This window comes from Aptenodytes forsteri, unplaced genomic scaffold (assembly GCF_000699145.1).
Source record: "Aptenodytes forsteri isolate BGI_AS27 unplaced genomic scaffold, ASM69914v1 Scaffold166, whole genome shotgun sequence".
NCBI lineage: Eukaryota > Metazoa > Chordata > Aves > Sphenisciformes > Spheniscidae > Aptenodytes > Aptenodytes forsteri.
In genome coordinates this window covers 4,111,995-4,138,013 of record NW_008796110.1, presented here as the reverse complement: position 1 = coordinate 4,138,013, position 26,019 = coordinate 4,111,995, and the positions used below count along the sequence as shown (strand labels likewise).

Genomic DNA, 26,019 nt, shown 5'->3' with positions numbered 1-26,019 from the left:
CCAACACTCCTTAGAAAGTTTATAATCCTGTTGGACTGTTTCTTAAGTTATATGATAACCAAATATTGAGGATTTCATTGCATCTCCTGCGTACACTGGCAGAGTGAAGTTGTAGATGCTATGTTATACACAATATTTGATTCAAAAGTGACTTAGTCAATTTTTGAGATGGCTGGGGTAAAAGACAACGACAAATTATATAGGGACAGAAACAGGGACAATCTCAGTATATATATATTACAGTTTTTAAGAACACATATTTTCTAGAAAACAAAACATACTTTCTCAAGAAACAGAACTACCATTTTTCATCATCAGATCATACAATTTAACCATATTTTATTCTTCCATTGTTTTTTCTTTTTTGCCTAATGGAATTTCAAATGAAATTCTTTAGGACTCAGGAGGACTAATGTGCTCTCAATAACATCAATGTATTCTTATGCACGTTCACTCCCTGGTAGCCACTTAATTTGGTTTCATTATACTACCAAATAAAGTTGCTGAATTATAATAAATGTAATAACAGACACAGATTCATAAAACACTAATTCATTCTGTGAGAAACACTAATTCATTCATTCTCTTTTCATATAATTTTGAGGTCCCATTCTTCAGTTTTTTATTCAGCATTGTCCAATGACATTTGAATTTGACTATCATGTTATACTAGTAAGATGAGGAAGGAAAATAAAGTGCTACAACAGCAACTATTTTTTCTTAGTTCACACATCCAGACACAAATGTCTGATTTGTTTGTTAAATGCTGCAGAAAGCTGTGATTTCAATCAACTTGTTACTGCTATTTGTACCAGATACTTGTTTTATTTGGATTTTAGGATTTTTCCTGGCCCTTATTCAGTAAAAGCATTAGAAATGGTATTAATTGTCAGCACATACCTCAATACCCTGAAGTGACTGTACAGTCTATAGATTTGCTTTCCCTACTAGGAGCTGGTTATGTCACTTCAGGGTTTAATACTCCATAAAGTGTTACATGAAGAAGAGCCAAACTCAGTTTTTACCTCCTCCTGGCAGCAAGAGAAATTCCTGCATTCGAATCAAACCACTGAAGCATTTGAATCTACATCCATAATTGCAGAACCATTTTTTTGTGAAGGGACAGGACATGTTCTTGGCTATTGAACAGTTTTTATTTGAACATGTATGGTAAAGCTACTTCAAGCTAATGAATGGAATAAAATTGCTCTACCAGGAAAATGAACTGGTAGTCTTTTTTTAAAAAAACTGTATTCAATATAGTTACCTATATTTTTAAAATTAAGCACAAACTCCACTGTTTTGCTGGTCAAAACTTAAGCTTTCAGCACTAGTTCTTTGTGCAAAAGGTACTATCTAGTTGTTCACTCTTTAATCAGGTCATGGCGGTAAGAGAAGGTTTCCAATGATTAAAAGAGGCAAATATTACGTCCATCCTATATTTTTTTTTTTTTTAACGGCAATTTAACTTTGTATTTGGTCACACTTTGACTGGGAGATTGGACCAGATACCTCCAGAGGTCCATTTTAACCTAAATTATTTTATGGCTTTATGCCTTGCATCATACTAAACACAGCTAAAAAAGTTCCAAGATATAATATTTCTCCAAGACCCGGCAGAATATTAAACTTAGGAGCTGTATACAGTCTCCTAAGCAATTCACTTATCCATTGACAGCTTGAGAGAGGCAGCTTCCCACTAGGCTTGCCAGCTACCTAAGCAGTAGCAATTAGTCAAACAGTCCACTAATAAAGCACACTGGCTGCAAGATCAGCACACACATGACTCCAGGGTAGACACAGAATATGTCATTTCTTGCCTAGATGTCAAACTCCATAGGGTAGCTTGGGATATGAAAATATAGGAGAAATATTAAACTTCTAAGGACATTCTCAATCAACCACAAGATTTAAAATCAGCTGGCTTCTGTTCTTGTAGAATTTACCAAGGGCAATGATGGTGATTTTATAAATTACTGCAATTATCTTTTTTTAAGGTTATTACTGAGTTACTACCCATTAGTGTTTTGTGGGGACTGCTTACAAAACAGGGCACCAGCTCTATGTCCTTTGTGAGCCCCCAGCTTGCGAGCTCCAGCTCTATTTCCTTTATGCTGCCTCAAGACATATATTCAGGGCTCAGAAAGTCAACTGAGAATTTCTTCAACAGAAAAGGATTTTCAATAGTTACAGAGTCAGCGGCGCTTGCCCCATCTCTCTATTTTCCATGAGGGCGGAAGGATGGAGCAGAACTTTGGCATAGCAAGTAACTGCTTGTGTACAGTCCCTCAAAGATATTAGGGACAGAGTTACCTCACAGTTCCTCCTACTTAGTTCAAGAGTGAGGCAACCTGAGGATCAAGTAATCAAAACATGTTTCTTGATTTTTCTTTTTTCCTGTACGTCAGTATTTTTGGAAGAAAAGAAATTTGGCCCACAATATACATTTGTCTTCCAGGGCCCTCAATAGGAACTAGCTGTATTCAAAACTCCTTATTCTACAGAAAGTAGATCAGCTAAATTTCACTATTCCATCAGTCCTATGGCTATACTTTTAAATACCCATCCTTAAAAACGCAAACCATGGCCTCCTTCCACTTTACTGCAGGCAAGCAATACAGCAGGAACATATGTGGCACTACAATGCAATCCCTCAAAACAGCACTGAAAGGTGGCCTCCTGACTTATTCAGCATGCATGAACACACAGAGAGGTCCAGCATGGGAGCTCAGACGCATTCAGACCAGATCCCTTCATATCACAATCAAAGCACTGTGACTGCTCCAGCCAGTCCCTCTTGTCACTCATTACAGCTGAGTCATAGCAGGAAGAATATAGCTGACACATTTCCTTTGATGTTGCCTGTTCTGGCTGGAAGACAAGACAGGAGCATCCTCCTGCAAGCATGTACTTTACTCCATGTTTCCCCAGCCTTGAGTTTTGCTGAACCTGATGTTCTAGACCGGCACTAGAGAGCAACAGACAGCCTCAGGTCTGTATCTACATTATTTTTGGTCGGTGAATCTATCTCATGTCTGCACTGAAAGTAATAATATATAAATGAAACCATAAACAATTAAAATCACCCACAAATCTAGCTTAAAAGCCAGGTCCAGAACAGGCATAGAAATTACATTTAAAATATGAAATGGAACAAAAATGCAACTTAAAGTAGTACATTTGAATTAATGAATAAGTAATGAAAAAACCCTTATTCTGGCTGATTAGAAGCTTTTACAGAGTATTCACACTTTTTTGCTCTTTCAGGATGTTGTCTTCAGCCAAATGGAACAGTAATCCACAGTGCTCTGCATGTCTAGCCATGGTGTCCTCTGAGTTGTCCTCTCCTGAGACCAATCAAGAAAAATAGACTACTACTCATAACACTTTCCCCTTTTCATATCTCCCTTTCCAATGCCGAATAATAAAATGTTAAGCCAAAACAACTGAAAATGAGGTAATGATCTTCCTAAGTGCTGTTATAAGCAACATACATTTACTGCTCCATAACACGTGATCAAGGAAAAAAAAATTGCAACAGTTAATTAAAAAATATAAACAATCTTCTCTAGTAATGTTCAAAAGAATTGCAGCACCTTTTAAGTGAAAGAGAGGAAAATCTGTTTTCATCAATAAAGCACACAAAAGAAATGCCTAACTGTGAATGCCTCTTTCTCTTCAGCAAAAGTTTTTAGATAGGCATGTAACAGCTCTGTTGAATATGAATGGACTTAAACATGAACGTAAGAGCATGAACATGAACATTAGTAAAGTTTGCAGAATATGAAATCTTCCTATTGCAGCCAAAATAAACACAGGACTTGGCATTCTCAGTAAACATTTAACTATAACTCAGTTAGCTCACAGACTATTTTCTCTCATTCTTTTTGCCTGTAGATTCTTCATTGTGTAATTCAAATTGATAAAGATTAAATGGCCAAAATCATCACTTTCAAAGAGAAAGAGAGAAGTCCAGCACAACTTAGTCACATATGTAGTCATCTTTTTGCCAAAGCATCAGCTGTGTGGCCAGAAGGAGAGAGCACAGTGGACTGGGAGAGAAAGACTTGGGGGAGTCAGTGGGGAGAAGGAGCCACCTGCAATGTCTGACAAAGCAGGGCCTGGGGTCCTGAATTTAGGTGCCTCCACTGACTCTATGTACAATACAATATGCCACTCTAGTCCATTTAAGGTGGGTGTTCATCACATCGAAAGGGAGAACTGACAGGAAACACTGGGTTTTGCTTAACAGGTATTGGAGTCTAGGTATTTGGTTACTCTCCACTGGAGAATTTAGCTAGAAAGAGGAAGTTTTGTTCTTCCTGAAAAGGATGGGACGGGAGCAGTGGGGGAAATAAAACTCTCCTTCTTTCTTTCATGTAATAGTGAAAGTAAAGCACTTTCTCCACCGGAAGCTGAGACACCATAACCAGCAGGAAAGAGGAAACTCATTAGCTTGGGAGGAGGAATAACTGGCTTGCAGCGGCTTCACTTTTATTTTTTGATCCAAATGCAATACATGGCCATTCTGAGAAGTTACTTGGCTTTTCAGTAGGACGTAAGTAGGCTGATTCTTAAAATACTACCTGAATTCCACAGTATTACAAAGAAAACTTAATACTACCTGCAATCTTGAATGTTAATTTATACACATTTCATAAAAATACAACTTCAAAGCTCTACGTTTGGTAGAACATGAAGAGAACATGAAGAGGTGCCTACAATGGAGCCAGCACCTCGACAGACCTCTTCTCGAATGCTGTGCAGGGTGGCTGAAAGGGGATGATGGCCTTACAGAGGCCACACCATGGTGGGGACACCGCTTGTCCCCACTTCTCTTGAGAAGCAGCAGAGCAACAGCTACTGCTGGCAAGTGCTTGCAGCACACATCAACCTCAGTGTTCACCGAACGCTTTGAAAACCTCACTGATTAGTTTAGGATGTTACATACACACCATGAACCTTAATACCAGAAGATGTGCAAGGTGGATGAGCCGATGGCTGAATTTCACTATACTTGCACATTTTTTTGACAATACAGTCTAGGAATTTATTGCTACACTGAAAATCTTCATTTAGGAAAGATCTACCACTATAATCCTCCAACCAGGATCCATATTTATTATATATAAATTATAAATTCAATATTCAAAATACATGAATTTTAGTATGTACAAGTTATTTTTACTGGATGGGGCTGCTAGAATACAGACTGTAAGAAGACCACATCTAAGATTAGAACAACTCTTAACTCTGAAAGCTATTCTTTAAAAAAAAAGTAACCCCTGAAAGGATGGGAATAACAGAAAGGAACTGAGTAGCAGAAGACCAATTAGTTTGTATTCAAAGCTGAAATGACTTGCATAAGGACATCAGGTGAAACCTAGCGTTATTATAGTAAACACAAAAGGTACCAAAGCCAAGGATTAAGAGGAATTTTGTCAACTTTTAGGGGAATAGCAGCAGAACAACAATCATAATACTCAACAGACAAGTGCCAGAAGTCTGGCAAAGCACAAACTATCAACTCTTGCAGTAATGGATCTGAGTGCTTGTTAGGAGTGTTTAACTCTGTCATAAAACTTGAGAAGGCAATACTTGGCTTGAAATCATATTATCAAGCTTCGCGTCTTGAATGTATGTTTTTTGAAGCCTTTCACATTCATCCTTTCGTAATACAAATTTAGCTAAAATAAGGTTCTTCTTGAGCCTTTCTCTAATGTATATGAATGTGTACTCACACAGAAATCTGGCCTGTAATTATGTGAATATTCCCACAGAACAGGGTATGTCTCCACAAAACAGGGTATGTTTTCTCTATTTTTTTTTTTTTTTTTAAGAAAAGAGCAGTGAAGTGTTGGGGAGAAATCAAAAATGAATACATATTTTTTCAAACAGACAAAGAAATAGATGTACTTCTATTCTGGGTACTTATTAACCTTTTACTATTTCCCTGTAACATGGATATTTAATCTAATGACAATATTTGCAATCAATGATTTTCAGAACCAATATCTATATACAATGAGTTAATCAAACCCATGCAAAATTATGATGGGCTGCCTCACTTTGCAAAACCACGATCTAAAATCAATTATCCAAAAGGTTCCCCACTGCTTATTAATTCAGAAGAATCATTAGGTTGTTTAGGGTATTAAACACTATTCATACTATGACAGACCTTTCCCAAGTTGATTTTGTAAGTTATCAGGTTTAAGACTGCTACATTTTAATGCACTAGAAAGCGCAACTCACTAACAGTCCATGCTTGGCTCACTCCCAAGAAACAATAATTTCCAGCTAAGAGATCATAAACACCATGCAATCCAAATACAGCTGCACAGAACACTAGCAAGGCCATGCAGAGCTGACATACAGTCAGAAGGTTATTGAAGAATACACACGTGGAGTCATACAAAGAAGTCATCCAGGTTGGTGTAGTAAAGCTAGGTATTTGTGGAAGATTAAGAGGCAAACTTGGAACTTTTGGAAGAGCTACATTAGGAAGACTGTTGGTGATGCTCCTGTGAAGAAATAAACAATGTAGGAATACAATAAAAAATAGAATATTTAGAGGACAACGGGGGAGAACACCTGATAAGACAGAAAGCTACAGGCAGGTGCTTTGTTCAGATCTTGTAGAAAGCACTTACTTGACAGGTTGCCATGACTCTTGTTCAAGACCTCTGTGAATGGACTGGGCAATTGATGATTCCATGAGATCGATGTAGCGGATGACCATGGGAACAAAAATTTCTTGCAAGTGCTTGTGAAACTTTCCATTGCACAAAAATGCTTTAAAAACAAACAAAACACAAATAAAAAATGTCAGGCCTTTCCCTACTTTATTTTGCTATAGGAAAAATTATCTCTTAAAATGTCTTAGTAAACAAAAGCATTTTAAGAACAAGATCCAGCTTGTGTAGGAAATACAGTTCATAAAAGATAAGTGAAGTGCTCCATGAGAATACTGCAGGACATTTTAAACTGCCACTGTTACGAAAACTAGGCGCATACTGAAGTTCTTTGTTGAACCAGAACACTTTTGCATCTTCTTAAAATTAATAATATATTTGGCTGAATCTAAGCCTTAGCAGTTTTGTTCAATACTTAGACACCAAGACAGAACAAAAAACCTAAACCAAACAAACAGTATTTGAATGTCATTCAATTATTTTTATTCTCCTTATGCTAAGAAGAACAAAGATTACAGTAAAACATTCCAGCCTCACTAGGCTATGTGCAAAAATATAGAGGTATACAGCATTTCCTCCAGATTGCTTAATGGAAAAAGGCAATATGTGACATATGAGTGTTTGGGGGAATAAGAACAGTTTACCCATCTGCTCTGTGTCCTCGGGAGCTGGCAAAGTCCTGAATCACTGCCTATAGCTACACAGGACATTCAATGAGCTCTTGAATAGAAAACATGTCTTGGTATGCCTATGCATGTCCGTACATAAAAATCTCCAAGGCCGGAGCTCACCACCAGAACGCTGGTGTTTCCCATCCTGACATGTGCACAAACCTCATCAAGACCCCCCAGGCTTATGCATGTCCGTACATAAAAATCTCCAAGGCCGGAGCTCACCACCAGAACGCTGGTGTTTCCCATCCTGGCATGTGCACAAACCTCATCAAGACCCCCATGAACAAAAGTACCTCCCAGCCAGTCTGTGTTCATGTGAAACTCAGCCCCAGCAGCCACACTTGCCTCTCCTCTGCCCTCTCAACTGTCTTGCAAAATTTTAAAGGACGCTAACTCTACACTTCCCTTTTGGAAGTTTCCTAATTCTCTGGTGTGATTTTCTCCAACTTTACTGCAATTGTAGGTTTATAACTATTTAAAGGAAGTCCTGAAAACTAGTTGCCTAAAGAACTCAGGAAAGCTGACATGTAACACACCTAGAGGTGTTGTCTTGCTTTTTGAAAGAAATGAAGTTGATTGATTGGTAAGCATGCTATAAGCATGAAGCATATTACTCAAGAAAAGTAAAGTAGCTATAAGCAGTAGAAAATTATCTGCTTCACAGATGGGATTTACTGCATGAAAAACGGTACACATAATGCAAACTGAGATGCTTAAAACCTGAAAATTAGTTTGCCACCACCACTGGTTGTCCCTGTACTCCCCTAAAATGTTCTCTTAACAAATCCTAACTCTTAGCACACTAATGTCCTGTCCCACCAAGGCAGTATATCAGTTTCATGTTTTGAATGTGTCTGTGTTCATCCATTAATCCAGCACTATTATTAGGACCTACAAGAATATTCCCATGTGTACATGGAAATCATACAGGCAAGCTGAGCCATAGAGAGAAATTTTCATGATTTTGGTAGCCCTCCTTTTCTCCCACCCATATTCTGTTGTTTTAAATTCTCTTGTGGGTTTCTCCTCCTACCTATTCCTGCATCCAGGCTTCTCATTTGATTTGGATGGGTACCACAACTGCATTTTGAGGAGGCTTCCTCCTCTTCCTAAGAAGAAAAGGCTGGATCATGGGGCTCAAAACCCTGGAAACCATCTCATAAATTTACAATCCCTCTTGTTCCACTAGTGGTACAACTCCATGTATAACACATAAAAATAATTTCTGTAACTTCCAGAAACTCCTTTGCCTTCCATTCCTGAAAGATGTCCACCACAAACTGAACCTGGGAGAGATGGCGACTATGGGGAAAATGTGTCGTCAAGTTTCAGTTCCCTACTGCTACTTGTATTGCAAGGAAGTGCCTTGGTTGCTGAATGTCTGGACACTAATATTATTTTTTTGTTCTTGAATACAATGATCTGAAAGCAAGAAGTATTTTCTTGAAAACATCCTTGTAGAGTAATGGGAAATTATGTATCAATCACTTTTACCTAAGGAGACAATACTAATGCGATCAGCTCTCTCTGGTTTTGTTCACCTGCCTCTCTCTTGCTAAGAATTTTGACACTTTTAGATAATTTCAACCATATGACACACAGGGGTGGAGATATCAGATATATGAAGTTTCATGAAAACAGGCAGCTAGGTAGCAGGCAGAGATTATTAGGGTTTCCACTGAGAAAAAGGCAGTGGCATAGGCTCATCTCTTATTAAACACTTGAGAATCCACCCTTGAGAGCGCCTATGAGTCCATTACAAACATGCTCCATTATTTACACTGCTCCTAGAATTACTTGTTAACTAGCTAGTTCTGGTATAATTATTCATGTATCAGGCACTCAAAACAGTGTTATTTTTCCTTATATTTATATATCTTAAATCTGCAGCATCTGTGCATCAGCAATTATAACAACTGAGAAGGATTTGGTTATTAACATAAAGGCATGGAAGCTTGTCCACGTGCCGTTGTGTTTCACAGTAAACAGCTGATGAACATTGCCTTTGAAAAACAAAAGGTGGCTGGTATCAAGCTACACATTAGGCTGATTTTTCAAAGGCAACTTTGAGCTTAAAAACAACAACAAGAATACAACTGTGTCAATTAAGTAAATTTTGCTGCTTTATAGTGAATCAGTGCAGGACTGGCATTAATCAGGCAATCAGTCACTTGAAGGGATGAGCTTGTAGTTTACTGTTTTCTGAGCACACTGCAGAAATGCTCTGCTACAAGCCCTACTCTGGGAATTACAGTAATAAAGCCTCATGGGCAGGAGGGCGACTCTTGTTATTCTGAAGTCAGAATGAAATTTAAAGAAGTCACAGGCAATAAAAGCTGTTCAACTTAAAAAGCCGAACCATTTTCCTAACATACTGACAGCAGTCTTTGCAGGGAAGTGAAACTTTCCAAAATGATGCCAAGACTCTTAATCTGACTGCACCTCCACGGAGATCCCTCTGTACATGGGCACACACATGAGAGTGCTGTCTCGGATCAATAACTCGGTGAGCATCCTGTTTTCCCAGGGCTGAGGACATGGCAGCTCTGATTTACCCATCTGGAGATCTCCGTCAAGGATTACTGCAGGGCAGGGAAAGAACTCAGAGCACAGGGGTAAGTGATATAGCTGAGTATCATCAGCAGACTCGTGGCTCTCTACCCTATGATTAGAATTGATCTTGCCAAAAGCTACCACCTGTGCATCAAAGCAGATGGGAAACAAGAGATCCTTGAGGAAATGCCACACTTCAAATCCCTCAACTACCACTTGTCTTCAAAGCTATGTAGCTTAATTCTCCATTGTCTTGTCAAAATAGACACCCCACACCCCCTTCTTATAAGCCATCTCATATTCACACAAACAACAACAAAATGAAAGCCTACGTCAGGGCAAACTAATGCATATACAATATTAATGGAAAATGGATTGCAGGAACAGAAACAGATCCCCAAATGAAAAATTCTTGAAATACTGAAGTTGAAGATGAAAGTTATTCAACTCTTACGTATTAGGTAGCTGAAATATATTAAAATATGACAAGAAAAGGCCAGAGATGAAAAGTACAGTCTAATAATGCAGCACTGAAATGAGGTTTCTCCTCTAATAGCAGGAAAAGAATCTGCTATGCTTGTGTACATCAGAAGCTGCGGGGCTTGCTTTGCTTATACTTATACAGGCAAAGTTTAGGAGTTATCCTGGAGTCAGCGTATTAAGCTGCCCTCAAGAACTTCTGCAGAATTAAAGGAAAGGAAGAATGACACAGGTTACACGAATTTCTTTTCTACTGACAAAATTAGCACTTTGGCAGACAGTCTATAATTATCCTGCTCTACATAGGATTCTTGGGAAGGCACCACTTGGATTTCCTGGCATATTTTTAAATCCAAAATAAAACCAGTAAATTTCAAGAAGGAAATTTCCTTGGGGCTCCATGTTCTGTTCGTAGCAGTTGAAAATCATCCAATAACCTGAAAGAAGAAAGCTTATATTTCCATTCATTTCCTGTTTATATTAAATTCTGCCTGCACAGAGCATTTATTAATCAGTTACCTAAATTGTGATAAAAATTGCAAGTGTCTCAGCTTATATACAAATTGTATATTTTTACATACGAGACATACTTTAAAAGTGAATTTTAGAAATGCACTGTATGGAAGCAAGCTGAAAATTTATTTAAGAAGTAAAAATTTCCCTCCCTGTCAGAACTTTGGCAATGAAACTGCAAAGAACTTCATCTTTACAAGACAGAGTGACACAAACAGCTTATTGCACAATTTTCTTGTGCCTAAAACGCCCATTTAGTCAAAAAGGTTATTGGAGGTTCTGGTAAGCAATTACATAGCTTGAGTTAGGTCTCAGTATCAGTAACCAAAACACATAGCTCTAAACTGAAGGCAGGTTATTATTTCAAAGCAGCTCCTAATAGGAGCAAAAATCATCAGTCCCTGACCTAAGTAAGAAAAGATTCCTACTACAATTAATAAGAAGTGTAAGGTTTAGATGAAAGGTATCTTTACGTGTGGCTATAAACTTTGCCCTGATTACCTTAAATCTGAATTGTTTTCTGTCTCCAGCCTGTAGTTTAAGATGGGGGCTATGATGTTATAAATAAATTCTTGTACAAAAGTGGTACACAGGCTGTAACAAAGCAGGAAGGTGATGCTGTCTTTGGTGGTGTTTGCTACTCCTCTACTAGCAACAGCAACAGTGGAAAAAACTTATCAGAGAACTCCTGTTTGAAGTCAACAGCCATGATAATGACAATGGCTTTCAAGAGGCTAACACTCAACTTGCTGGTTTTTCTAAATCAGCTTCATCAGACTGTCTACAGGTGTACCATGGCTGAGTTAGAACAGGTACACAGACATTTCACTGAGCAATACTTGATGGAAAATGAAGATTATGACTTAACTTTATAATACTCCTAGTTTTGACTGATTCATGCCAATGTAGTAATGCACTAATGCTGAGCAACAGCATGGTACACAGTGTCAGCAAGTGACACTTGGAAAGAAACCTTTACAAAGAAAAGAGCAGAATATTGAATATACAATGGAAAAACCCCTACAATAAGCCAAATATATGGAAACTTCATGTAACTAGGCACATGCCACTAAAAGATCTCTCTGACACGGTCTTAAACAAAGAGGAATTAATACATGTCTGTCTTGAGGCACTAAAAACCTGATTAATCTGAATAATTAAACAACTACAGAAAGTAAATTGCCCTGTAGAGCAGGCCCCTTCATAGTATAGTTTACAGGCTCTGTGGACAAAAAGCAACGTGGTCATTACAGAAAATAAGATACAATCCTGGGACAACCATGTTCTTTTTCCCTCTACGAATATCCAATTCTGGAAAAAGTAATTTTGCTATCATGGAGAGATATTGGGTACTGTTATCTCTGTAAAATCTGCAAAGCTTTACACAGTCAGGCATAATTGTGTATGAACAATAGAAACTTTGGAGATCATTAAAATGTATACTATAAAAGCAGCTACAATATTTTTTTCAAACCTTTATATTTTGAAAAGTCACAACAAATTTATCTACAATCTATTACTCATCTCCACAGTAAATGTCATTTTTTAAATCACTTTTTGTTATCTGTTAGCTCTTGTCAGAAAAGCTGAAATATTTTATAGGATAGGAAGATCATACTCCTCCATCCATTTTTTTTAAGTAGTTTTTCAGTTAGACTTAACAGGAAAGCAATCACTGATGAACTCACTGATGTACTCTTAATTGTTGTGGAATAAGTTCAGAAAAAATGGAGAAGCTTAAATGGACTTAAAAGGGAGTCCTTCATAATAGAAATGTGAAGCTTCAGTCAGGACTCCCCCTTCCTCCCCCTTTTTACTTCATGAAAAGTTATACGCTGTACTGGAAAATGCATTTTTTTTCTCATTGTTAAATGATTATTGGCTTTGAAGTATTCGGCTTGAATCTTGTACAATGTTTTGTATACTATGTAAAATAACACATTTGATATTATTTGAATAGCAAAGGCTATGCATTTTCATTATCCCACAGTCTTTCTAATATTATATTTTAGTGACATAGTTATAAAAATAGTCTTACATGTAAGTTTTCTTTAATGCTGTAAATGTTAGATTGTTTCTTTATTGTTAGGAGTTCGCTCATGTCAGGTTTACGTGAAAACTGATTCCTGCATCGAAGATTTAGAGCTCATTTAAAGCTCTTGAGATAGAATAACACGCAGGTGTCAGTCCTCCAAATTTCACTAAAGATTAACCTAATATGCAATATGGTGACCTAACAGTTCTTCATTTGAAAGAAATCTGAAAAGTAATCTCTGATATAGCTGGAGAGTGAGAATAACCCAGTGGGATTTCTACCTCTTCATTTCCTAATGAGTTTTTTGATAATGAGAGGTGACTTTGCCAGTCACTGTGGGCTCTATTATGGCTAATTTACTCCACTTCACTCTCCTTGTTAATTATTAACACTAGCCTTTTTATCCTCATGAGACCACATTCCAGTTTTTCCCTTTTTAGATTGTTTTTCTAAATCTATCTTTATGAAGGTGATAGTTTTCAGGAAAAGGTTTTCACTTAGGGTAAAGCCAGAATTATTTATTTCATTTTGGAAGACTGTAAAATTGATTATATAAGCATGGGGAGCTCTTTCTAATGGCTTTAATGCACTTGCAAGGTGAAAAGGCTGTTAATTAAAGAATAAGCACTGAGGTATGTTCCACTTGGGAATCAGTTCTTGGTAGAATGGTCACTTGCCACTTGCTAACATATCCAGCGATTAAAAGGTGACTAATTTCCACGGTTGCTTTCCAATAGTTCTGGGAAAAAAGAGTGTATAATTTTCCAGATGGCTTTCACTTGCCAGAAACTGTCATTTACTATATCTATTACCATTAGGGAATTACTGAAATTGGTATACAGGTGTGACATTTCATACAGCAGCCGTTTTGTATCCTACAGTTAAGGTTTTACAATCTTTCTAATAATTGCTTTGATATGAAAGTTTTCATAAAACGTCTTTCCTAAGGCTGTTTTAATCATATAGTATTTTTATCCATTTAATCTTTTAAGGAAAGAAAAATCAGTAGCCTACCAGCAACCTCTTTGCATGTGAGAACAACCCTTGTTTGTTTCTATCACTTCTCTCAGGTTGGAACCAAAGCACAAAGGAACACAAACGGCACAATAACGTAGTTAAAACTGATGCCACAAATGCTTCTTGTCAGACTACTGTAAAATACCTCCACAGCTTTCAGAAACCAAATAGTTGTTTTAAGTGCACATAATATCGCAACTAGAGATGTGCTTCCTAAACTGAAAATGTAAGATGGTAGGAAAGACACTTGAATATAGGCTTCAGATTTTTAATCTGGATTTTAGATAATCAGACACCCACTTCAAGTAATGCAGAACCCACCTCGCAGGAGTCTAACTCTTATGAGATCTGCCCCAAGATCGAACATTTCCTACACCCTTCTGAGCAGCCTTCTAAATCGAGCTTAAATTACCACCAGCGTGGCAATTTTAATACATTTCTGTAGTTGCAGTTTGTCCAACAAGGGATCCAGACGAAACATTCATGAATATCTTAAAAACAAACTAAAGAAAACACTAACAGATACATTTTCTTTCACTAGGATAACACGTGAAAAAAGAAATCATCAGGAGTATGGCATTTCATGTATTGCTAAATGTCAGCGTATGGAAACATAATTCATGAAAAGAGACCTTTAAGACTGGATGGTAATGTTCTTTGGCTCTGTCCTAGACCACATCCAACGTGATGCAATAACAGTGACTTTCAACAATCCTGTTTAAGATTCAGCTTTAGTTTAGTGGCCCTGTCCATTTGCCCCTTTCCCTCCATAAAGTTCATCATCCATCGTGTTACAGTGAATTGTACATTTGCTAGTTGCTCCATTTCATGATATGGTGCTGTGGCAAGCAGGTACTATATTGAAACGACCTATATATTTCAATAAAAACTTGGCAGTTAAGGTTAACAATAATATGATGATAAATAATACAGATTGCAATATGTGTAACCTTGGAGAAAAGCTCTTGAATACTATTTTCCATTCTTTCAGTCAAGCAGTTTCCATACATGGAGCTAAAATTCTTCAAAGCTATTGAACTTGCACAGAAATGAAATGAATTTTCCAGGAAGAGTTAAAAATGATTTCTTGTATTTATAATTAAAAAATCAAATTTTGGAACAACTTGAATCCTTGAATAAAAATAGCATTTGTATCTCCAAAATAATAAAAAAACCCAGTGGGTCATTTTCTCATTTTTTTTAAAATAGAATATGAGTAAACATATAAAATGTAGCACAAATATATTTTTTTCTTTATGATGCCTTAAAATGTTAGGAGAAATTACTTGTCTGCAAAATAAGGTGCAATTCAATGTTTTTAAAATAGCATCTAACCCATTTTTTTGGTTATTTCCTTAATTCCATTATTAAAATCCCTTTCACACAAAACTGTTCTAGGAGATCACGTAACTATTATAAAAAAAAAAAAAGACAATTAACTCTTCAAAGATGAATAAAAGCAAGATAACACAGCTATCTCAAATTTTGTTCTCCAACTCAAATAATGAAACAATACACCGAGTGAAAATAACACTCTGATTTGTTGTGTGTATCTCACCACATTCATCCTAAGCCTACAATACCTTTATAGACATAACTAGTCCGAAAGTAGTTTACATGAAGGCTTAGAAGGAAGTATTAACTACAATTTTGTTTAAGCAGTATAGATTAAACAGGAAATATTAAATACATATTATGCTGCTTGTACATCATTGATTTAAAACTGAGTAATCTGTGATACTGAATGGTTAAAGGATCTCCAGAATAAGGACTGAAATGGTGCAAGGATAGAGAGAAACTGCTCAACTTCCAAGAAATGGAGCACCGGGATATATGTCATAAACATGGACACTGCCACTTTTATTTTGAGAATTATATTAATTAGAAATACATTTCTAAGGTGTGGGCACATTGAAAAAATCTTATGCACACAATAAGTAAAAAACTTAAGAGCTTACTGTCGTTTCTGAGGGCGTTATTCAGCAGCTGGAAAAGTGGGAAGCTGTCCCAGGAGTCCTGCGGCTGTGCCTCGAGTGCTGAATCCATATCAACAGAATAAAGAGACAAAAACTTCTCTGCATGCTCAGCCAATAATTCTGGCCACCAAGCGAATGCCTGCAAACATGACAAAATACAATTACTACACACGAGTCATAAAGCAAAGAGATGTGTTGTATCTATGGCAAAATACATTTGGATATGTCACTTCATGTCCTATCTCACTTATGGAGGATGAACAGGCCGAGTGAAAAATGTGAAAATATTTTATAAAACCTTGCATTAAAAATGTACGAAATCAAATAGATTATGCTAGGAAAGATGATATAATCAGAACAAAAATGTAATACAAAAAATGAAAAAAGGAGTATAAATCTCTGCAACTCTTTTTGCCAGAGAGCAAAGAAAAGAATGAAGGCATCAGCCTTGAAAAATTACTGTATATGCTGCTTCTTGATTTCATTCCATTCTAAGGCTATAAGTAATCAGACTAATTTATAAATAAAATAAATTCTTGTATATACATTTTGCACTCATTTGTTAATCAGAAGGGATGGGTTTAGTGTTTTATTCCTGTTAATCAGAAGGGATGGGTTTAGTGTGAAATTTTATTCCTTGAAGCCTAAGGGTTTTTTTAATAGATACAGAGAGCTTTTTAATTCCTGTGTTTGCCTTAAAGATGTCAGCTTCTCCTGAGGAAGGCATCCAGTTGTCCTTCCACAAATGCTATCAATACATCTTTAGAAATTCACTAATGTCTATAACAATTTTCAGTAACTTAACAACATGTTGGAAAACATAGTTTTCTTAGGTAAATATTTAGATTCTTAGGTAATCTTAGCTTAAAAGAAGAGAAGAAATCTGTGAAAAATAGTGTGTCAGCAAGTAAAGGCAGCTCCACATTGTAGAATGCTTCACATACAACTCTTGTACCTTTTTACTGTCACTTAAATCTAGGCTTTGAAAGGCCAGTATTGAAGCTGGGTATCGGATCAGAGGGAGCTGCATGATCCTAGAATTAAAGATGAAGGTGACGTGAGCTTATGAAATAGGATGAATATCACATACTGCTGAGAGTGTTTTGCTCACAGTTCACAAAAATAGCTGACAGTGAGAAATACCTACACATACTAGACAAGAGAATGTCTTTGCTTTCAAACTTATGCCCCTCATTTTGAATATCTCGTTTTGAATATTTTTGAGTTACCAGCATGGGACATATGTAGCTTGATCTATACAAGTGCTGAGTTCCCACAACTTCAAATACAGTCATAGAAAACCTCACTCGCATTTCTGAAACTCAGGTCCTAGGTAATGTAGAATCATGTACTCAGGCCTGAAAGGCTTCAAATAAAAGACAACTTCTGAAAAGCGGTCTACAAATACGTTCTTGCATCTTGGCCTTTCTGATGACTGCCTGTAATTCTTTTTGACATGGGGCAAATGGAGGAAAGATGAATTGGCAAGAGGTTTCAAAGAAATGCTGAGCATCCTCTGCTATTACTGAAAAGTACTTTGTGTGTTGCAGTGTCAGGATTGAAGGATGCTGATTGGCGCCACAGTGAAAAGGACAGATGAGGCTTCAAAAATTTTGGCAAGAATTTGAAATGGAGTCTTTTTCCTCAAACTGGAAGAAGTTTCTCATTAGTAAATCCTGTTTAAATGGGAGTTTATTAAAGGAAAAGACTCCTTACCCTAGAAAATAACTAAATGCAGAGAAATAAAGAGAGAAGAAAAGAAATGTATACAGGCATTGGCAGGTGTCCCTTTTAGGCAAGCAAAACTCTCTTCAGAAAATATTGCCAAAAGCTCAAAACAAACAAAGCAAAACCAAAAACAGAAAACCAGCACATTTTCTTTCCATCTTCTTCCCCTTTGCAAATGACACTCTGAACCCAGACAGAAATTCTTCTGACCCTCTCAAGAACTACCCATCATTGCTTAGGCAGCAAGGAAGAAGAATAGAAAAACAAATACTACAGCTAAGACAGTTGTTCATAACTAAGATAGTCATTATGGATAATATGAAAACAGGCTAAAGGCAATTAGCAATTGGTGACACACACTCTAAGAGAACAAAAACATTGACCAGATTAAAGGAAGACTGAAGTTCTTAGATTCTAGAAAGACACACAAATGTGGCAATACAACACCAGAAATCATCAGAACAATTTATGCTACACATTCAATGCACAGTTCCATGCTATAAACAGTGAAAAATAATGCTTAGTTCATCAGGAATCACATACCTCTCTTCCCTTTGGGAATCCCAGAAATTTGGAAGTGTTATGAATTTAAAAAAAAAAAAATAATCTAGTATTAAAAAATGTGATATACTATTTTAGAGATTGATCCTTCTTCTTGTCAACTGCACCATCAAACATCAAACACTTTATATTTACTTAACATTATGATGTGAAGTCACCATACTTACTCTTCAGTTTTGAATAGGGAATGTATAATTTTGTGATCTTGTTCTCAGATATATTTTAATATTGAAATTCTGCATGCTCTATAAATTTCAGTAAAATTGAACTTTTATTACATGAATGAAGGAAGGGGAAAATAATCTTAAAATTATCTTTATTCTTTTCAAGCTGTCTTAGATTAGATTGAAAACTTTTGCTGAATTGATTTTTCTGAAGGCACACGCAATATAGTTACCCTTCTGAAAAATACCACATCTCTGACTGCAAATAAGTAGTACAGAAAGTAATCTTTGAACAGAGATGTTTAATCATACACGTATCATTTGATCTGTTTCTTCTGTGTTCTTTTCCATAGGAGTCTAATATTCTTACATTAATGCAGGGCCTCAAAAAACAAAGACAACAATATATACACTTTATTAAGTGATCATTACAGAGTAACACAGTGGCAACAGTAGTGTAGAACAGGACCTCCAGGGAATTAATTTCAAATCATTGAAACAGCTGTTTCTTCAGTATAAGATAAAACATCTATAACAAGTTCACACATGACAGATGTAAGCTAAAAACTAGATTCCACAGTGTGATATAAAACCAGATGTTTTGAATGATCATATTTATAACTATATATACTAAATAATGTTTATCCCTTTGCATATTTTCCTCAAAAATATTTACTGAGTTTTCTGATAACATTTTTAAAACAATTTCCTGAACCTTAGAAAACTATATTTATTAATTAAATGTTAATAATATATACAATTGTGTGTACCTGGTCAAGTTTATTTTTGTAATTCCTTGATATAAAAGGTGTTATAATTCTAAATACTTTAAATATTGTGGTTTCTGTATCATGAAGCAAAAGACTTGAGAGTAAGAAACATGAAATTGTTCTATTTTATTTCTTCTACCTTATAATGCCATTTTAAAATGCAGGTTTATAAAAGCAGTAGCAGTACTTTTCCAATCAACAGAAAAGCAATGTGAATGTGATTATTATACCCATCATTCTTTTTACGTTAAAATCAAGATCTATACAGCATAATGAAAACTAGCATTCAATTATATTTTCTTTCTATTTTGAATGAGAGGTGAAAAGTTGGAAGGAACAACTGTATAAGGCTATGAACGTTTTCCATACCATTTCACCACCTCCAGCACAAAGATGCTTTATTTTATGCTCTTTAATTTTCATTTCTAAACTTACAGTTCATTTAAGCGTATTCAAGCAGAGTTTTATTTCACTTCACTTTTCATAAGCTTCAAGTCTCTTATTCCTCTGTAAATGTGAACTGCCTTAAACATATGTCAGAAAGTAAAGCTAAAATGTTTCTTGACAGAATTGCTTCACATCAGGGGAGAAAAAAATCTAGGAACAAACCATTCTCTACAGCAAATGCAGTTACAGCCTCACCTCTGAATGATGTTCTTCATTTTGCTGCAATACTTCGATACAGAGCTCTGCAAGGTGAAGAACCTCTTCCAGTTTTCTAGCAGGTGTTGCTTGGTTCATGGTCTCTATATGAATATAAAATGCAAATCAAAATTGCTTTAGTTAGAAATAAGATTCAATAGTAAGAGAGAACAATGTCAGAAAGGAATGGGAATGGTGCGAAGTTACAATTTCTTGAAGTATAAGCCATTTCATGTGTTAAGGACAATCCTTTAATACAAGTAAATGCAGCTGAATGTCCAGATCACTAGAAAGAGAAAATATTTAATTCACAGAAGAATCACTGATCATTATAAACATTATCTGATTTAATATGCGAGAACTAACAGGTGCATCAATGTTTTAGATGCTCAACTTCTGCAACAAGCAAGTTCTAATTCTCTTCAAGGTCAAATGTACAAAGACAGCGGACACTAGAGACCTTTTTTGTTATTGTATCATCAGTACAATGCCGTTCTCGCTAGATGACTCATTACTGTCATCACCAAGATTCATCCATTTTGCAGCAGTCAAAAATTCCAAATGTTTAATCTAAATAAGACACTACGTTAGGTGTATTTAAAAATAAGAAAAGTACAATAATTATTCAAATAACTAATTTCTAATAACTAATTATTCAAATAACTCATTTTCTACCTGCTGTTCAGCAACAAGAGTGAATCTGCATTCTTTTCAGTACCATTGTGAAAAGTAGCACTATAAAATAAAGAAGTTATAACAGAATTGACACAAACCTACTACAACTCCACATAAAAGAAAACAAGGACAAATGTAAATGTTACAAATGACATGAAGATCACTCATTCTGCAGAAAAGACTTCAAAAAGAAAGCAAACAACAAAGGTAAAACAAATGTAACTATGACTCTTACAGGGCAATTAAACTCAGTTTAGTTTTCAATACAAAAAAATTCATAGGACTTTCATTTCAAAATCCCAGGAAAAGTCATGTGAGATAAGGGGAGAGACCAATTGAAGTTTTTTACAATCATAGTTTAATCAGTGAAAGTAATTCCAACTACTTAATTTGTATCATTAGGAATAACTTCAGTATTAGCTATCTGAGCGTGTTTACCTAACAAAGCTCTTGTCCTTAAGCGTAAACCATGGGATGGAAATGATGTTGTACAATATAATTGTACATAAAGTATGGTCACATTAACCAAGTTTGCAGAGGACTTAAGAAGCTGGTAACACAAGGTGAGTGAGGGTCTCAGGAATCCTATTTTCTCATTTTCTGTGCATATTCAAGGATCACATCAATAGCAAATCACATGAATACACACCTTCATATGCAGAAAATTCTGCTGACGTTTCTTTCGCACTTTATGCATTCATCATTACATAGAACATTAGCAGATTAATTAAAAACTTACATAATCTCCTTGGTACCAGTAAGAATATCAAACTGCATGCACTAAATATTTTTAACACAATATTTCTGGCAAGTCAAAACAGCTTTTCAGACATCTTAAAGGCAGGTGACCTTGTCCAGTTCTTCAGCACTAACACACTGATGCATAGCACCTTGATGAAGTATACAGCTTTAATGCAATTTTTGAAGAAACATTGGATTAGAACCTCCAGCAAACATCTACGTAAGGTGACTACAAAAACACATTATCTTCATGCAAAAAACAAAGCAGGCAAATTAGTTACTGCAGCAACTACAAACAAATTTTCAAAGCTCATTAAAATACACCACATGAGCAGACACGTTCAAATAATATGATTTCCAAAACCACAATCTAACTCAAGAAAGAGTTATTGTATGAACATGGACCAAGCACAGCAGGACACAAAACTGCATGAACAATGTCAAGATCATGGTTATTAATACTGTACTGAATTTGCAGATTTGATACTGTAGAACAATTATAAGAAAAGCTCATTAAAATACACCACATGAGCAGACACGTTCAAATAATATGATTTCCAAAACCACAATCTAACTCAAGAAAGAGTTATTGTATGAACATGGACCAAGCACCGCAGGACGCAAAACTGCATGAACAATGTCAAGATCATGGTTATTAATACTGTACTGAATTTGCAGATTTGATACTGTAGAACAATTATATGAATATAACCACAACTATATTAGTGTATTATGTCAAGTGAGATTAGAAAGGTCCACCCCCTATTATTTAGGTTATAGGATAAAGACTACTATTGGATTCAGACTTAAACAGTGGTTTCTATGCATATCCTGGACTGAAACTGCTGTTTCCTCCAGTGGTCAGTGTCCTCCCCTCCCTGAACACACAGCAAGTACTATTCATACAGCTGATACATCACTATCAGTATCATTGATGTTAATGAGTCGTAGGAAGAAACTAGTGATATTAATACAGAGTATGACTGGCACATCTGATTTCAGCATAAACAACTGATTTTATTACAAATTCAGCCTGATCTTCATAGACCTTACCACTAACCAAGTAAACAAAAGAATTGCATGCATAATTGCATTCATTCCTGATGAAACTAAATAAGCTGTAAACTATTCAAAAATCATTGCCTACAAGGGCTCCTCTAAATTAGTGAGAAAGTGATGCTAATAATTATATTGAATCTGATGTTGCATTTTTGCATTGGAGTAAGTTCACTTATTCCACACCTGGAATAAGCTCAAGATAGCCTAAAAATGGCTACTGAACGGACAGCATTATCAGTAGGGAGAGCAGGAGAAAGACCATAGATTTACTAGCTAACTGTAAGATTATCCTGAACCACCACTGTGATGAGATCATGATGAAGAGAAACATGGGAATACTCAGGGAAGTATTAATCCCATTGAGCAAGGCACTGAGGAAATGCAGTTCTGGTCATCTGTGTTGAAGTGATGAATTGTGATCAGAAATGGCATTGAAAGGATAAGAATTCTGAATTTCAGTCAGAAATGGCATTGAATGGAGAGTCTGTTTTTGTTTGTGTATGTGTGTGTTTGTTTGAAAGGCACAATAAGCCTAATAAAATGAAGGATGAAAGAGGAGATCAGAAGTGTTCCCACAGTGGGAACACTCGGGAAGGAGAAGACCTACTTATGATCAGGGATGATGCTGGCATAAAAATAAATCAATCATGATAAATTATTCAAATTAGAAATTGCAAAGATTTCAGTCATTATGGGACTAATGTTCAGGAATACTTTTTTCAATAGGATTAGTGTGTTTGGGAGGAAAAAGAGGACAAAACCTGTAAATTTCCCTTTGAGGTGAGCATGGCAAGTTTCTGAATGACATTTCATGGCAGGAATGACTAAAAATGTGGGACAGATTAGGCTCAATGAATTCCAGTTTCAAGTTTCCATGAAATTCCCCATGCTATTTACTAGTTTACTCCGAAACTATTTACTACTTGCTAAAAACATGCAAATTACTCTTGATGCTTCATAGAGCTTTTGACAATATTTTAAAAATAATTATTTTCCTGTAAGATTTATTGATAAGAAAAGGTGGCAAATAATTGCACTCACTCTGCATCCTTGGACAAATCTCTCTAATTTTGTTGTCTTTTACTTATTCACAGCATAAATCAATACATGCAATTTCATTTGGATGGTACATGCTTTCCTACATTTTGCTTAGACTTCTTCTGGAGCTTCCATTTCCATCTGTAAGTTACCACATGAGCTAGTCTTTTTTCTCTGTAACTAATGACCTTTCTCTTTCCAAAATCTAGCAAATATGTGTTATGGATAACCACCATTTACACGGTTGTATAAACAAGGGGCCATGAAGTAATTTGAGAGAAAAAGAACTAAATATTAACTTTTTTTTTACCAAACAAGTAGTATATTTGAAATATGAGTACCAATAAACTGTTATCTGGATGTTTTAGAACCTCCAAAACATCTGAGCAAAATACTGTGTTTGACTTTATAAGCGTAAAAAAATTACAGGAATGGAAATCAGTGCTGTCAGTTTTCGTTATATTCATGATGTCTTTCTCCCCACAATTACTAAGGGTCGTTAAGATGTGTTTACACTGCTCAAACTAACAAGTTGCAGCAGGAGTTGAGTCAGTAAATATGCTGCTTGACATCTTTTAGAAAATAAACAGAAAAAGCCATCAATCATCTGTTTTCAGCTTCACATTCTGCCGAAATGAAAAAGCAAGCCAGGCTTTGCAAATAATGGATGCTTTCTCAAGTATCAAGCATTATCAGTGAGTCATATAGGTACCAAGAAGATATTGTTAAATGAGCTAAGTTAACTGACTAAAACACTACTGAAATGAAAAAGTGACTGCTTCATGAACCGATAGAGCCTAGGGCCAGAAGGGACTGTCAGATCATCCAGTCTGACCTCCTGTGTCACACAGGTCAGGGAACTTCTCCCCGTTCCACCTTTCTTGAGCCCATCAGTATGGCTAAAATCTAACATCAGTATGTCTAAAACCTAACTTAAGTTTGCTTTCCAGAAGAGAGTTTATCCTTGAAGATAAACGTACAATTCATCTCTCTCTTTTTCTCCCCAGCATGTAAGCTGCTAACCGTGTGTATTTAACTTCTCATTGGTATTTGCTGAGCACAGGAATCTGCTGATTAAAGAGGTGATTCTTCTCCTCAGATGTGAGTACAGTGCAGCTGGGAGGCACCCGTCTCTGGCCTGCCAGTCTTCCCCCCATGGCACAGCATATGTCCCTTACTGTTTTTCCCTGTCCAGTATTTCATCCTTCCTCCTTTTCTTCCAACAAGCATATCCAGACCAAGATGCTCAGGAGAGCCAACCTGTCTCCAGGCCAGAGGACCTCCCACAGACCAGTGGCAGGGATACTGGAAAAAAGGCAAGTAGTTGTGTGACACTCGAGAACGGCTGCTCCCTTGGATCATCACGTCCCTCCACAGTCAAGGACTCTGAGAGGTTCACAGCCCTGGTGGGCCTACAGGTGCCTCCTCATCCAGCCAGCTAGATGGGGCTGGAGCTTTCTATTGCAGCTTAGGAGTTGGTCAAGCTCATTTTATGCCAAACTGCAACAGAACATCCAGTTTGCATTTTGATCCTTCGTGTAAGACAGTTGGCATTTGTTTAAATTTTCATCAGCACTGTTGCCCTGGTCGCTGGCAGCACTCAGCTGTTGTGCTGCGTAACATTAATGCTACCAGCATTCAAGCCTGGAGAAAGTGCAAGATGTCTACTAATGGTGGTGTCTGACCATCAACTAGGTCGTTTCTATGCATGTGCCAGAATTAGACCCACAGGAGAGCAGATAACGCGATGACTGCTGGCCGTCAAACTCCTTCCAGGATGTGCTGCACACACAGCAGTGCATGGCCTGAGCAAGTTTTGGAGTTTCTGAAGGAATATTGCCTGTTTGGATATTGTGCAGAGGGACCTAAATCTTACGTGCTTCTTTCCAAATCCAATTGTAGTGCATTGGGCCTAAATGAGCTATCCTTTATTCTATACCAGCTCTCTTGCCAAGGAATCTGACTGATTCACTCCAAATAGGAGCCTGGGAGTGAACTCATATTGATGCAGAGGGGATGACAGGGAAGCCCTGCAGTAAAACAGGCCATAATATAATTTGATAATATAGATACATCATAATTTGAGCTGTATGGAGCCAACTCTGCTCCAGTAGGGCCCATTAATTTGGACTTTTTGACATGTGAAACCAGCAAGATTGCTTCTAGACTTGTATCAAAAGCAGTACAAACATCAATAAACTGGAGCTAACATGTTACTAGACCTGAACCGACTCTCCAGAGTTAATCCACAACTGGGATAATCCACCCACAGATAATTTCGATTTGACTGTGGTGGATTTTCTTGCAAATTCTCACAGAATTAATTCTGCATAAAAAAGTAAGGAGCGGACATCTGGGAGGACATCCTATATTCTTCTGATTAAAAAAAAATTCTAGCCTTATATAAATAATGGAATTTAGCTTTAATTATGAAGTTGAAACCAGTCTTCCCGTAATTGCTTTCTAAGAATTCAATAGGATTTTAAATTCTAGGGACAAAAAAAAAAAAAAAATTAATTACCATTATCACCTATGTACAGAGAGATTATGAGATTTGTAGAAAGAGTTTACATCTCCTAGTCTATAACCTATCATTTTATAAAGTGGGTCACACTCAATGTTTTCCGGTTTTTAAAATTTATCATAGTATTCAATGGAATTACCTTCATGGGACAGAGGCACCCGTCTCTGGCCTGCC

The 26,019-nt window shown here is 36.5% G+C and overlaps 1 protein-coding gene across 1 annotated transcript in view; it reads right to left on the bottom strand.

Annotated features, from left to right (window-relative positions):
• The window catches only part of CADPS2 (calcium dependent secretion activator 2), a 347,118-nt gene that overhangs the window by 47,563 nt on the left and 273,536 nt on the right, over window positions 1-26,019 (bottom strand). The window contains exons 19-23 of the mRNA XM_019474039.1: window positions 19,809-19,912; window positions 18,215-18,223; window positions 15,926-16,082; window positions 6,654-6,795; window positions 6,405-6,524 (exon numbers count right to left, since the gene is read on the bottom strand). Coding sequence (XP_019329584.1) covers window positions 6,405-6,524; window positions 6,654-6,795; window positions 15,926-16,082; window positions 18,215-18,223; window positions 19,809-19,912 — 532 coding nt within the window. The remainder of the gene's footprint in view (window positions 1-6,404; window positions 6,525-6,653; window positions 6,796-15,925; window positions 16,083-18,214; window positions 18,224-19,808; window positions 19,913-26,019) is intronic.